The sequence below is a fragment of the Corythoichthys intestinalis genome, chromosome 4 (genome assembly GCF_030265065.1).
Source record: "Corythoichthys intestinalis isolate RoL2023-P3 chromosome 4, ASM3026506v1, whole genome shotgun sequence".
NCBI classification, from domain to species: Eukaryota; Metazoa; Chordata; class Actinopteri; order Syngnathiformes; family Syngnathidae; genus Corythoichthys; species Corythoichthys intestinalis.
In genome coordinates, this window is record NC_080398.1 from 14,177,216 (window position 1) to 14,192,180 (window position 14,965).

General features: G+C 37.1%; 1 protein-coding gene and 1 long non-coding RNA gene across 2 annotated transcripts; both read left to right on the forward strand.

Moving 5' to 3' along the window:
• Positions 1–1,544: 1,544 nt before the first annotated feature.
• On the forward strand, positions 1,545–14,724 carry LOC130915436 (zinc finger protein 668-like). The gene is made up of 5 exons (XM_057835452.1): positions 1,545–1,708; positions 2,482–2,659; positions 11,905–12,020; positions 13,022–13,165; positions 13,259–14,724. The coding sequence occupies exons 2-5, from the start codon at positions 2,512–2,514 to the stop codon at positions 14,087–14,089; spliced, it is 1,239 nt and encodes a 412-aa protein (XP_057691435.1). The 5' UTR covers positions 1,545–1,708; positions 2,482–2,511; the 3' UTR covers positions 14,090–14,724.
• On the forward strand, positions 5,779–8,082 carry LOC130915437 (uncharacterized). The gene is made up of 2 exons (XR_009063091.1): positions 5,779–6,458; positions 7,032–8,082. It is a non-coding gene; the product is annotated as an uncharacterized LOC130915437 (long non-coding RNA).
• Positions 14,725–14,965: the final 241 nt, after the last annotated feature.

Consider the following 14,965-nt stretch of genomic DNA (forward strand, 5'->3'; position numbering starts at 1 on the left):
TCCGGTCACCATTAACCACGAAAAACGAGGGATCACGGCATACATAAACAAGATCATGAAGTTGTGTTACTATGGCCGTTGTGAAAACACAACCATCCCATTTTTTTTTTTTTTTTTTGTACTTTGTTGCACTAACACACTACAGTTAGTAGGTATTTAAACATAAGCAAATTTTAAGGGGGGCAGGGGGGCCAGCCCCCCCCCCCGGTGGCCGAAAAGTGTCATTGCATGTAATTGACTTTTTTATATATTTATATATATATATATATATATATATATATATAAGTTGTAAAGCGATAAAACTGCAACAAAAATGAATTAAATGAACAAGAAAACATTTTTATAATGGGTCGAAATTATTTTTCGAGCACCTCAGACAGTCATTTGCTTTGCATGTAATTAAAAAAATATATAAGAGAAAAATATATTTTTAAAAATGATTTTTTTCTTTGATTGAAAATATTTATTTTGATTGAAGCAACTTTTTGGGGGATTGAATGATTTAGATACAAATGTCCTAATCATAATATGGCCCAAACACAAAAATAATTGCTGCAATCAAGGAAAACTTTTTCAATGAAAAATTAAGTGTTCATATGCAAATTTTTCAATATCAAAAATTTTTTCGCATTCAAAAACTTTTTTTCTATGATTGAAAAATTTTTTTTTTTTTGATTGAAGGGATTTTTCTTTTTGAAAATCTTTATTTTTTTTGAAGCAACTTATTTTTTGATTGAATAGTAAAGAGAAAAATGTCCTAGCCAAAATGTGGCCCAAACACAAATCAACATTACTTCAATCAAAAAGTTGCAACAATCAAAAAAAAAAAAAAAAAGTTTTTGATTGAAGCGACTTTTTTGTGGTTGAAAATATGTATTTTGATTGAAGCAACTTTTTTGTTTTTTATTGAAGCAACTTTTTTTGATTGAATAAAGACACAAATCCACCTCCATATGGCTCCGCCCAGTGGATAAAATTTTTGACTGGGGTAACTACATTGGCATGACATCGGCGGGCATACCAAATCCAATGGATGACGATCTTGGCGAAAAGTATTGCCTAAGCAGCCTTATTTAAAATTCCGCTCAAGAATAATGGGAAACAATAAAACGCTCATTGTCAACTTATAACTTTAAATATTCTTGTAACTTAATTTTATTGCTGACACTGCGTTTTGGGGTCATCAACATGTTGTGACCCTACTGCCCCAAAAGTCAAACGCGGCCTATGTATTTAAATACAGTTATTCCTCAAAATAAGAAATATTAAGATGTTCTTATTGTTGTTCTTCAAATGCTGTTTTCTCATCTAAAATGAATTTCTATTAAAGTTCATTTAAATAATAATGTTGTTTTAAAAAAAATACAACAATTTATGACGTTGTGGTGATTACAGTGGCACAACCACCACACAATATGTCAATGAGTGTAGTTAAGATTGACGTTTGACTGCTTGGCAATGAACTTTTGACGTGACCAAATGTCGCCACAAAATAAGATATAACCAAGCAAGTGAAATCATTTATTTCTCCGTTCTCTTCATTTTCAAATAGCAAGTGTAAATTGTTTTTGTCGGGTAGGAGCGGCAGCCATCTTAGTTGTCCTAACGGCTCGCACCAGGAAGTGTCCGACGCCAATCTATTACCTACTCGATTTACTACTCTGGATTCAAGTCTGACAGTCCACTACATTCAAATAGCGTTTTGAAGGTAACGTACATATTTTTGAAGTTGTTATGTCAAATACTTCTCTTTATTTATACGTAATTGTTTACTGTGTAATCATTTGCCAAAAGATTTTTTTGGGGTGCCATCCACGGAACAAACTTAAACGAAACGTGTTCGAGCATTTTTGAGCGGCATTCTGTGTTGTTTGCGCTCACTAGCTTAGCATAATAGCTTAGCATTACGTTCATTCGTTACTTTGTGTTTTAGCACAGGTATTTGTTGTAAGTCACCAAAGAGGAGGGTTATATGTGCAAGATAGTATTTCAAGTACTCCAGAGGGAGCATAATTCATATTTCATGTTTAAAAATCATTGCGCTCGAAAAGATTTGCTACATAAGCTAACGGCCTTGGAAGGATGCAGTACGGATTGACGTGAACTGGAAGTTTCACAAAAACAAACATGCATCATCATCACGTTGTACATGTGTAGATGAATTAATGCTTCCAGCCTGTATCGTTAAAAATTGCATTTTGAATATTCATAATTCCTGATTTTTTAACCGTGAGAAGTTATCGTTTGCCGGATACAATATATTTTTATTTCGGGAAACAACCACAACACACGTCAGAATACAACCATTGCACCTTACTATTTATTCATTTATTTATAAATCCATGTAGGGCAATTGATAAAATGTCCCGGGGAGACAAGTATGGGGGGAAACACATTTTGGACGTTTTATTGCAATTGTGAGAGTGGGTTAAAATTACTGTGGCAGTTTTTTTGACCTTCCATCCCCTACAATTTGTACAGGATTACGCTGTGGATTCTTAAAATTCCACGATGGACTCTGACATTTTAAACATCGAAGAGATTGTGATGGGACGGGCACTGCCAAATCCACCCCCACAAGCCCCCCCTGAAAAACCTGTGGAAGCTTTCAGGCGGCCCATCACATTGAACGGACCTCTTGTACCCACTGCACAACCTTGTGAGTAAAATATTACTAGATGCTGATGCTTTGTCAGAATGATGATCTAAAAATGATTAATTGAATATGAATGTTTATACAACAAGTCTTAACACAAAACATTGCGTCAAGGATTACTCCACAAATGTGGGTGTCAGCATTTCTGATTTGGTTTATTTTCAAAAGAAAATGTGCATTGACTTCAAGTATATCGGAATAATTGATCCCTAAATTCAAAAATTTGCATTGGCACTTTTGATTTTACACTTACATATTTTAAATGCAAATTTCCTGCTGACAAGCTTCAGCAGAAGTCATGGGTGAGGATTACTAAATGCGTCGCTAGTTTGCTCAGTGTTCCTCCATCATCTAGAACGCATGGATGGTTACTTTGGTATAATTTGTCGTTTACTAATGCAATAAAAATGTAAAAGGAACAACCCCAAGCTCTTTGCTGGCTCAAATTGAATATCATTTGGTAGCTGGCTACTCAAATGCTAGATAAATATGGACCTAATTTCCAACAGTGAAGCGCTTCTCCAACCAGTACACCTTCATGTGTTGGTGATATAAAAATGGACACTCGGTTCATGTTGTGGGGACCACTGATATATATTTCATATGTCTGAATCAAAAGTTTGCCTTATTTTAAATATTATACCAATTAGAGCAGGGCGGTAAACCGAAAATTTACCGTTATCAAAATTCTTCACAATGACCGACATAATTTTGACCATGTTGGTTAATTCGGTAATTTAATAAAACAAGAAATACAGTCTTTTCAACCCGCTTTGACTGTGTGTTGATCGGTTACGTTCATTCCCCTTTAAGAAAGCAGTCTGTGTGCTTACGTATGGAGTCACGTGGTTATCAGGAAGTCAAACAAACAGAAGCCCGGCAGGCTAACACTAGTGGCTAACGCTACAACCAAACATGATGGAGTGTGGCTTACGGGAGGTTCGCCAAACTTTCACCTTAAGTAGACTCTTGGCGGCATCCAGACGGGCTATCACCCACTGCCCTCCCTGGTTCTCACGATTTATGGAGAGGGTGCTTTCAGTGCTTTCTACTGGTAGCCAGGCCACAGGCTAACGCTAGTGGCTAATGCTACAAATGAACGCGATGGAGTCTGATAGTGGCTCTAACCTTGTAGAAACAGCTGAACTTATTGAGTGGATTGGGCACGGACTGCATCTAGCAATTAGTATGTCATGTTATTTTGCATCCGTCTGTGTGTGATTTCTCTGATAGCTTTTGTGATGATAAAGCATTCAGCATAAAGTGCAATCCAACCGTGAAACTTATATGACCGTTTAATGGCCACAGCTATTTTTCTGTAATTGCTTGCTTAATTCTTTGTCATTACTGCCATCATAAAATCTTAAAGGTTTCATTGGCAGAAGATCAATATAGCTTTAAGGTGTGTGTGTCTGGGGGTGGGGGTCATGTGTGCGTGCATGTATTAAAAATGCTCTTGGAAAAAATCCTGAAACCTTGAAGTAAACACTTGTGTTGAGTAATTATGTCACAGCAGCCCTTAACAATAAGTTGTCTGTTTGAAGTGTACTGTTCAAGCTGTAAGTCATTTGTGTTACAATGACATGTTTGCACAGTCATATTGATTTTGATAATGTATATTATTCAAGCCATACAAGCTGTTATAAATGTTCATACTTGAATTCTTATTGTTTACAATATTTTTTTATATACTTAATGTTTAGATTGCATATAAAATTGTTAAATATGTTAAATTGAAAGTTGGTAAATAAATAAACAAGAAACGGCTTGTTTCAGATTTTCAAATTATATAACAGTCCGCTTGGGCGAATTTATTGTTACTTATCCTTATCGAGGTAAATCTGCTCAATTTACCGTGATTTGTACTTTAGGCCATGTAGCCCAGCCCTAATACCTAATACCAAACTTTCTTTACCAATATTACTGAATTCCTGTTGTTGTTGATTGAACATCTACAGTTGTCATGATGCAGATGAGTGAGTGCATATTAACTAGAGCTGTCCCGACTAGTCGACGTTGTCGACGTCATCGATGACATAAATCCGTCGACGGGTAAAACATACCGTCGATGGGTAATGACGGGTTAAAAAAAATTACATGCGGATAAAGTTTAGAATGGCAGGCGCTCGCGATACAAGCGGTTGTTACTGGCACCCCCAAGGGGGCCGCTGTTATTTCAATGTGACCGGCGTTGTCAGATTGGGCAAAGAGGAAGAAAGTGGGCGAGCGAACGAGCGAGAGAGAGAGGGGGAGCGAGATCGGCGAGTTGGAAAAGTGCGCGGGTATCGCCGAGTTGAGTGGCTTCATCCCCCACGTTTTTGTTTTGGTCATTAAAAGTATCCTTAAAGAGCCATCCGCCGCCTTCCCGAGGAGGAAATCAGACGAACCCAGACGAACTGACGACAATGAGCCAAGTGAATCGCCGGTGAGGAGTTGAAAACACCGCCAATTTCCAAAAAGGGCAGAGATGGTAACACGTGAAAGCGGCATAAAGCCCAAAAAGCGGACCAGAATAGCCAGAGCCTGGAATTATATCAAGGAAAATATGGAGGGTGCCACTTTGTGTACTCTTTGCTAAGCTGAGCACGCATACCACGGTAGCACGTCTGCTATAAACGAACACTTGAAGCGCCGTCACCCAAGTATAATTTTCGAAGACAACAAGAAACAACAAGCTAGTGGATTGTAAACCCATACAACTCTGTAACGATTTTTAAAATGGAAGTTGCCTTTATGTGCGTCGTATCAACGCGCATTTTTATTTAATAAAATAATTATTATAATTATATATATTTTTAAATTATTATTAAATTTATTAGGATCACGGAAGCTCCCACTTAGGGAAAATATATACATATATCCTATGGAGGACCAGGAGTGCAAAAATTCAATAAATAAATACACAATTAAATAAATAATTAAAAGTGTCATTAAAATGCTTTTATTTCAATATTTATTTATTTATTTCAATATTTATTTCAATTTTTATTTATTTATTTCAATTTATATTTATTTATTTCTATTTATATTTATTTATTTCAATTTTTATTTATGTATTTCAATTTATATTTATTTATTTCGATTTATATTTATTTATTTCAATTTTTATTTATTTATTTCAATTTATATTTATTTATTTCGATTTATATTTATTTATTTCGATTTTTATTTATTTATTTCAATTTTTATTTCGATTTTTATTTATTTATTTCAATTTTTATTCATTTATTTCAACTTTTATTTATTTATTTCAATTTTTATTTATTTATTTCAACTTTTATTTATTTCACTTTTTATTTATTTCATTCTTGCACTCTTGTTCCTCTGGAGGTGCAACCATGCAATAATTTTATCTGTCACGTTTGCTCGTCAAAGTTTCTAACGTCTGATTGGTTGCTCAGCAAAGCAAGTCTTAACTAGTCGATCTCAGATAATAGATTGACGCCTGAGACGGTTCTTGTCTCGTGACGTTTCTGGCGCAATGCATTGTGGGTTTTCGTGTATTGCAGAACAACAACAAGCCCGCGACGTGATCCTTTGCTAGGCATCCATTCTGCGTGGTAATCGTTGAAAATGGTACACTCGTGTTGTGTGAAAGACTGCCATTCTAGGTCCCATGATAGAAACGAATGCAAAAAGGATGGGATACGTTTTTTTTAGCATTCCCGCCTGGAAGAGAAGATATGGAACTCAGATGAGTTGACCAAGAGGCTTCGAATGGTTGCAGCGGTGAGAAGAAAGGCCATCACTTTTTATTCATCAACTGAAAACATCTCGGTCTGTTCCCGACATTTCCATAAAGGTTAGTAACTGGAAGTGTTAATGTTCTTCGGATGCTGATACTGACTGCATTTAAACGCTTATGGCGTGTGGTTGTGTTGTTTACTTTGGCTAACCACGCTAGTGTCTAAGAGAGGCTAACTGTAGCCCTACTGGCTAACTGTGCATAAGCAACAGGCGTTCATCGTATGGTACTAGTACACAAAAAAAAAAAAAAACAGTTCAAGGGTAAAAAAGTAAGGGTAGTAATGAAGATGTAACAGCACACAATGAATGATTATAAGTATGGGAGATGTGTTAGAAAAAAATGCGATATTTACCTCCCGCTTAGGCTACTGATATGCTTGACCAAGCACTCTGTGGAGGAGACTACAGATCTACTAAATCACCAGAAGAATCTTCTGCTTGTTTGTTATGCCTAATGATCAGTTAAACTTTAAAAAAAAAAAAAAAAACAATTTAAGTCTGTTGCATACAAATCAGTGCCATATGAGGGCAGGTCCCACCAGTTTAGACACACTACAAAGCTTTAAAATCCATTTTAAGTTACTAATGTTAACCTGTTTTATAACTGATACGACTTTTATAATTTCAGGAAAACCAGCATATGAAATAAATGAGGCAGACCCTGACTGGGCACCATCCTTACGCCTGGACACACATGTGTTCAGCCCACCAACGTGGACCGCTCTTCTAGGCGAAGTAGGCGTGAGAAATTGAGGATGGAGGAAGACGTTGGTGAGCTACAGGAGGAGCCGTCAGCACCCTTTAGATGCTCCTTCTGACCTTCATGTGCCTGCGTTTGGACCTGCCTACACTACACATTGCACACATATTCCATGTTTCCCGTAAGACTGTGTATTGAGTGTTCAGTGGCATGGTGCCCTTTTTACATGCTAACTTGAGACGAGCAATTGTTTGGCCCAACAGAGAAACACTCTATAAAACAATGCCTCACGAGTTTGTTGAGTTCTTCAGACGCAGAGTTGCAGTGATTATTGAGTTTTTTGAAATTTTTACAGAGAAACCATCAAATCTTAAGGCGCATGCGCAAATGTTTTCTAGTTACAAGCATAACTACACCATGAAATACCTAACTGGAATCACACAAAAGGGGGGAATTTGTTTGATGTCAAAAGGTTGGGGTGGTCGCACAAGTGACAAACATATCACCTTGAACAGTGCTTTTTTTAATAACTTTTTGCCCGGGGACATTGTCTTGACTGACAGAGGCTTTGATATTCAAGAACATGTGGGTATGTTATGTGCAGAGGTCAAACTCCCTGCGTTCACAAAAGGTCGCTGTCAGTTAGCTGGTAGAGATGTGGAGGAGACTAGGAAGATAGCACATTTGAGGATTCATGTTGAACGGGTAATTGGTAATCTTTGCCAGAAGTATAAGATCCAACAGGAACTATACCTATTAACTTGGTTCTGCCATGTGACGGCGAAGATTGCACATTGTTGGATAAGATTGTTTATGTATGCGGTGCCCTTACAAACCTTTGCCCAACTGTTGTGTAGTTTGTACTGTTATGACATTTATTATGCTAACCGTTTCAGCCTTTCAAACTTAGCTGTTATTGATATTTTGTATTTTGTTGTGACTTGATTGTATTTAATAAAAAATATTAAGTCATCTTGAATCCTATTCTTTGTAAGTACAGCATGTGTCAATACTGTATTTTATATATATATATATATATATATATATATATATATATATATATATACACATACACACACACACACATAATAATGTTTATACAAAGGACGACAGTTAACTACTTTGGCCAGGTACTTTTAATGTTGCCAAATTGTCAGTTAAAACAAATCACAAACTAGCAACCACCACTAACTTAAGTGGACCACAGAGAGCAGAACCAACACGTCTTTATCTGTTTCATGCGGTGTAGACCAACACAGGTTAAATAATAATGGGGCAGATCTCATTATCACACGCAACCATGTCATCTTTGGTCTCCAGACCACAGCAGAGGCACCATAACTGACAAATACCGATCTCTCGCTTCCTTTTCAAGCTTCTCCACATAAGGAGTCTTGTCGTTCTTCTGGCTTTTTCCCATTTTGATGTGACATTCGCGTGGCTGCTTACCCGCAAAATTGTCAACAAAACAAACGTGACCGGGGCGGATGTAGTCCAGGTCACTGAGATACACGAAAGATGGCGGCTCAGGTGGTCGTGATGACGTAGGTGACAACAACATAAGGTGGCAGTGTAGATCCGTACAATCTGAAAAATAATTGCTCCCTCAAAATCACAAAGACGACGAAGATTAGTAGCGTCATGAGCGTGGTCAGTGTAGCGGTAGTAGGCTTTGACGCATTTCGCGTGTTGTCCAAGCAAAACATACATATGTCCAAAATATACCCGGAGCTGCTCAGAGAAACAGCAAATTTAATCGAGGACACTCTGAGGAGAACTCCACCAGCAGCCCATGGTGGAGTCCAGTCTGTGGCTTCTACATCGCGCGGGCCAGCGCCTTTAAACGGGCTGATGTCTGCATACGAGAAACTCTAGTATAACTCAGAAGTGGAACGGTCCTTGGATATTTACCAGATTTTATTTTATTTTTTTATCAAGTTTTGAAATAAAGCTAAATGACAGAAATAACTAGCAGTTTTCTAAGTAGTTTTACTCTGAACTCCGACATCATTTTTACATGATAATGATTTAGTTTGGGTCTAGGGGTGCTCCAGTGTCTCTCTAAAGTGGACCAGTTGTCGAATAGGTCACCGTTTTTTCCCCATATAATTAATAAAGGGACTTGCGCTCTGAAGCCACCTCATTGCATTCTGAAGCCAGCGCATTGCATTACCGTAATGCACATAATGCAAACAATAATCCAAATGAGGGGCGGCTGGTTTGACTTCGTTTTTACGAGTAGAGGCTGGCTTGACCGCAGTTCTAAACTATCGAACACTCGATCAACATCTTGATCTGACAGAGCCGAGATGATGCCAATAACGTTAATTAATTGCTCTGTTTTGTAGGACACGTACTCAGGGTTCAAATGTCCTGCTTCAATTTGTTCTGAGAAATCTAACATGTCCCAAGGGAGCTCATGCAAAATCTCAGAAAATGCCGCCATGTTGGGAAGAAATGGGACGAAGCAATCGCTTATTACTCGATCAACTCAAACCCCGCCTAGTTCACGCCCGGCCACCGAGTTTGATGAGCCAATGACAGATAAAATTATTTCATGCGGCCACACGGGGAACAAGAGTGCAAGAATGAAATAAATAAAAAGTGAAATAAATAAATGTTGAAATAAATAAATAAATGATGAAATAAATAAATAAAAATTGAAATAAATAAATAAAAATTGAAATAAATGAATAAAAATTGAAATAAATAAATAAAAGTTGAAATAAATAAATAAAAATCGAAATAAAAATTGAAATAAATGAATATAAATTGAAATAAATAAATAAAAATTGAAATAAATAAATATAAATTGAAATAAATAAATATAAATCGAAATAAATAAATAAAAATTGAAATAAATAAATAAAAATCGAAATAAATAAATATAAATTGAAATAAATAAATAAAAATTGAAATAAATAAATATAAATTGAAATAAATAAATATAAATTGAAATAAATAAATATAAATTGAAATAAATATTGAAATAAATAAATAAATATTGAAATAGGAGCATTTTAATGACACTTTTAATTATTTATTTAATTGTGTATTATTGAATTTTTGCACTCCTGGTCCTCCATAATATCCTGTATATACATAATATAATAAAAAATATATATGGAAACACCACTGGCCTGCTTACTGTAATCCATGACTGCACTAATGTTAGTTATTTAATATTATAAAGTTTAACATATAGTAGTATACTATAAAATTAATACTATATACTTATTTTTTATTACTTTGTGTATGTGTGCCTTTCATTCAAAATAATTGTGGTAATATTTCAGTGTGCCCTCTGCGTTATCTTCAGGTTAAAACAAACAAAAGTTGAACAGTTTTTCCCCTCCCCAAAAAATGCGGAATGCACACCGGAAAGAGCATCTGAACTCACACAAAGTATTCTGAAAATGATTGTCCGGGACTTTGCAATTCATTTTAACATTTAGAACAATATAGACAATGACATACCGCAAAAAGAGTAAGAATTGTTTTGACTCCTGTTAAAAAGGTGAAGTCACAGTGTTTCCATTTACATTTTTTTGCACCAGTTAATGCCAGCAGCATTTGACCTCATTGTTTGTGATTTATTATTGATATTTATGTTACTTATTTATACGTTAATAAAGAATTTAGGTGTTCCAAAATGTTTTTTGTGAATAAGCTTTTAACAAAAATTTCATTATTAAATTAATAATAAAAAAATATATATATTAGATTAGTCGACTAATCGTAAAAATAGTCGGCTGACTAATCGGGAGGAAATTAGTCATTTGGGACAGCCCTAATATTAACTAGAGCTGGGAATCTTTGGGCACCTAACGATTCGATTACGATTACGATTCAGAGGCTCCGATTCGATTATAAAACGATTATTGATGCACCCCCCCATGCCCCCCCCCCCCCTTTTTTTTTTTTTTTTTTTTAAATTAAATGTACATTAGTTCCAAAACTGTTCAAAAATCCTCTCAGGCTAAACCAAACTACTATTTCAGTATCAAGTTAACATATAGCAGTAAACAAATATACAAAAATAACACTAAATAAAAAACTCCAGTCCCCATTCTGTAACAGCAGCTTTAAACTACATTCAATTAATTTAATGTTGTGAATCAACTGTTAAAGTTGTTAAAATTGCTCCCGTTATTCCATAATTTCCCTTTTGTCTACTTTCGACATGTGAAAGTTTTAAAACTATTTTAAAGATAGATTCAAGTCAATATTTTACCAATTTAGGAGTATTTTAGATAAAAAGTTAATTAGGTTTGCTTGGAAGGTTCGCTACAACAGCCTTGCAGGGAAGTGAAGTGTACTGCTTTAAGATGGCGGCCGTTTACTAACGGCCGCATCTAGCTTTTTGTAGATGTGCTGTTCACGCTACCGAATCAATGGTGCATCTAGTCCTGTATAAATAATATCTACCATTACATTATGTGGATGACGTACTTTGTAGCAGCTTTTCGGCAGCAGTCAGGTATGTTGTTGTGTTTTTTTATCTCGTGGCATGAGTTGAGCTAGCGCCGTGACTTGAGCATTGGCATTACCCGAGGGGCCGGGTAATGAGAAGCATGATGTTTAGCTACTCTCGCTGCGTTCTTCCTTGTTGCGCCCCGAAGACCGCGCGGCGCGCTGAGTGTGTTGTACTTCCGCTTTACTTGGCATATTTCAATAATCGGAATTTGGATGTTTGTGAATCGTTCTTGAATCTTCCACGGCCGAATCGCGAATAATCTAAGAATCGGAAATTTTGCACACCTCTAATATTAACTGGTTGCTTTTTCTTCTATCCCTTCAGACCAGCATGAGAATTTGCAGTGTTTCCAATGCTTCATTACGTTCTGCAATGCCAAAGCCAAGGAAAGACACATGAAGAAAAGCCACCGGGAAGAGTACAAGCAACAACTTGCACAGGTGTGCTTTCTCAAATCTGCTGCCCGTCTGACTTGTTTTAAAGAGTTTCATTTGGCTTCTGTGCTTGTTACAAGTAAACAATGCAGAATATACTTACTATTTCATTTCTTTTTAATGTGTTGTTGTTGTTGTTGAAATAATGTAACTTACTTACTGAGTACAAATAATATCGCCTATTTTTTAAAATATAATTCTTGTGTGCATACAATTATGCTTGGTTAGTGTATTGTAGTTCTGGGTCACTTAACCTTCAATCAACCGAGCGGGGTCATCGTATATTTTTGTGCACCATTATAATTTTTTTTTTTTACTTTTAACCGAAAAAAGTTTTCTTTCTGGAATTTTCCTTCTTTTGTCCATAGAATTTGTCAAGCCAATCCATGTGGCAATTATAATCTAAATTTGTGTGGGGTTACGTATGACTCAGGGAAGATCAATGAGATTTTTTAGGTTATAGCTTCAGATGGTATTTTAATTTCCCAACTCTAATCATTATCATTTTTTTGTTCTGCAAAAAAGCAAGGCAAACAAACCTAGAATAGCAAGATTTATTTTAGTTTATTTTTTTGTCTGTGTGCAAAGCTGAATCTCATTACAGAGACTATGAAAGAACATTTTGGTGACTAAGTATTCCAATTGGTTTTTGATGCAAAAAAACCTAAAGAAATAAAAGGTTATGTGCGTTTTACAAGATGAAACAGATATGGGTTGTCCAAATAAATGTCGTATTGTTTTATCCGTGTGTTTTTTATTTTTTGGCTTCTTTGGTGTGATTTAAAAAAAAAAAAAAAAAAAACAGTTCCAAACCTGACTACATAAATTAACGGACAAATGTATTATAGAGAGGGTTTTTTATATTTATTCCAAACAAATGACCCCACTGGGTCATATTAGTGGCTGAGATAGCTTGCCCGCTCGAGGGTTAATATTTTTAGGTGATGTTGTCGCTGTGTGTTGTTATTCTTCTATTGAATGAATCCGCATCTTCTTTGCATTTACAGGGCAACACGCTCTTCACATGCTACGTGTGCGACCGCACGTTTTTATCATCTGAAGAACTTACACTGCACCAGCCGACACACAGCAAGGATGACAAGCCTTTCAAATGTGCCCCATGCAAGGAGAGCTTCAGAACATTCACTGAAGTGAGACAATTATTATGAATTTATCACAAAACGAATGGATAAATATTGCACTTTTTAAATTTTTTGCTATTGCAATGTTCTTCTTTTATTCAGCTTACGACGCACAGAAGGCATGTGTGTCCAGAGAAGCTGTTGCCGTGTAAAGATTGCAACGAAACCTTCAGAAGCGTGGCGATGCTGCGAACGCATCGCCTGGCACATCATACTCGCCCTGACGCAGAGGCCGCCGAGCAGCCGGAGGAGCCCGCCAAAAGCCATCGCTGCAAAAAGTGCGGCCAGGGTTTTTCCAGCGAGTCAGAGCTGAGCGAACATGAGCAGAAGTATCCCGAAGGCCAGCAGTGCAACGGCAGCGACCCGCCGGCCAAGAAGCGCGGACGTCAAGTCAAGGTCGAGGAGGGAGCAGGGGCGGAGAAACGGGGAAAGCGAAAGAAGAAAGACGAGGCAGAGGTTTCTGAGGAGGGGGAGGGTGCCGAACCGCTGGCCGCCCAAGCTGAAGAGAAAGCGAAAACAGGTGGCGCGAAGCGAGGTCGCCCTCCAAAAGCAGTGGGAGCTGTAAAATGTGAGACCGAAGAGAAGGAAATCACCACAGCTGATGGCGATGAAGCGGAAAAGGGGACGAAAGTTAAAGGGGAGGCCACGCCGCCTCCGCAACACGCATGCCCCGATTGCGACCTCTTCTTCCCCAGCACGCTTCAGCTGCGCACTCACAAGAAAGAGAAGCACACGCCCAGAAAGGCCCACCCGTGTGCCGAGTGCGACGAGAGCTTTGCCAGGCCCGAGCAGCTGGAGGCACACTTGTCGCGCGTGCACGTGGTTGGCCGCTTTGCCTGCCCCACCTGCGGCAAGAGCTTCGGCCGTGAGCGCACTCTAAAGGCTCACCAGACGACCCACCCTGAGGAGCAGCAGGAGAACCCCAAAAGATAATTGTGATTGGCAGTTAGAGGTAGTGATCTCCTCAATCTGAAGTTAATGACGTTTTGACAAATGGCATTGTAAGGAGGTTTGGATTTCAAGCTGTAATCCTACACGGGACATTTCATTTATTAGCTAAATGTTTCCTTACTGTTAACAAAACCATAGTTGGTTTGTAAAAACATTGTTTGTTTTGATCCATTTAAAAAAAATGAGATGTGTGGTGTGAATTTTATTTTTTCCCCGTAACAAAAAGATTTCAAGAAGTGCATATTTTATGTACTGTTAGATGCCATTTTAAATGTTTGTTAAAAATAATGTACAGCTTCTGGTTCATATGTATTTTTTACACCTAATATTTTCATCATAAATGCCTCAATTCCTTTTCTGATGTCATAAAATGTAGTTTGCTGAGTGCTCTAGGTTCAAATGTGGACAACTGATCCACGATCACAATCACAATGATGAATGACAAATGTCATAGACATTTTGTGAATGAAACGTAAGGCTCTATAATGCTTAGAGTCCCACAGTAAATATTGTATATTAAATGTCTTCTTTGGATGGTTTCTCTCCCCCACTGCTTTGTTTGGACATTGCAAATACAAAATAAAACAGACTCTGGCCCATGTAGGCTTTTGAATTAAGTATTTGTAGCATCTGCTTTCATATGCAAAAACGTCATGATGGTTAGGTTACAGTCAATTTTGTGGCTGTGGTGTCTTGATTTCAGCTATGGAACCAGCAACTAGTTAATTCTTCCGCATTACTGTAAACTAGAGCTGCAACGATTAATCGATGAACTCGAGTAATTCAATTAGAAAAGTTTCGAATCAAATTTTGCATTCTTGAGTATTTGTTTAATTAGAGTAGTGTTGTAATGGTTTG

Bases quoted from the DNA above. Each gene is read 5' to 3' on its own strand.
- LOC130915436 (XM_057835452.1), top strand. From the start codon at position 2,512: ATGGACTCTGACATTTTAAACATCGAAGAGATTGTGATGGGACGGGCA. The intron at 2,660-11,904 runs GTGAGTAAAATA...CTATCCCTTCAG, and splicing joins TGTACCCACTGCACAACCTT to ACCAGCATGAGAATTTGCAG. The intron at 12,021-13,021 runs GTGTGCTTTCTC...TTGCATTTACAG, and splicing joins ACAAGCAACAACTTGCACAG to GGCAACACGCTCTTCACATG.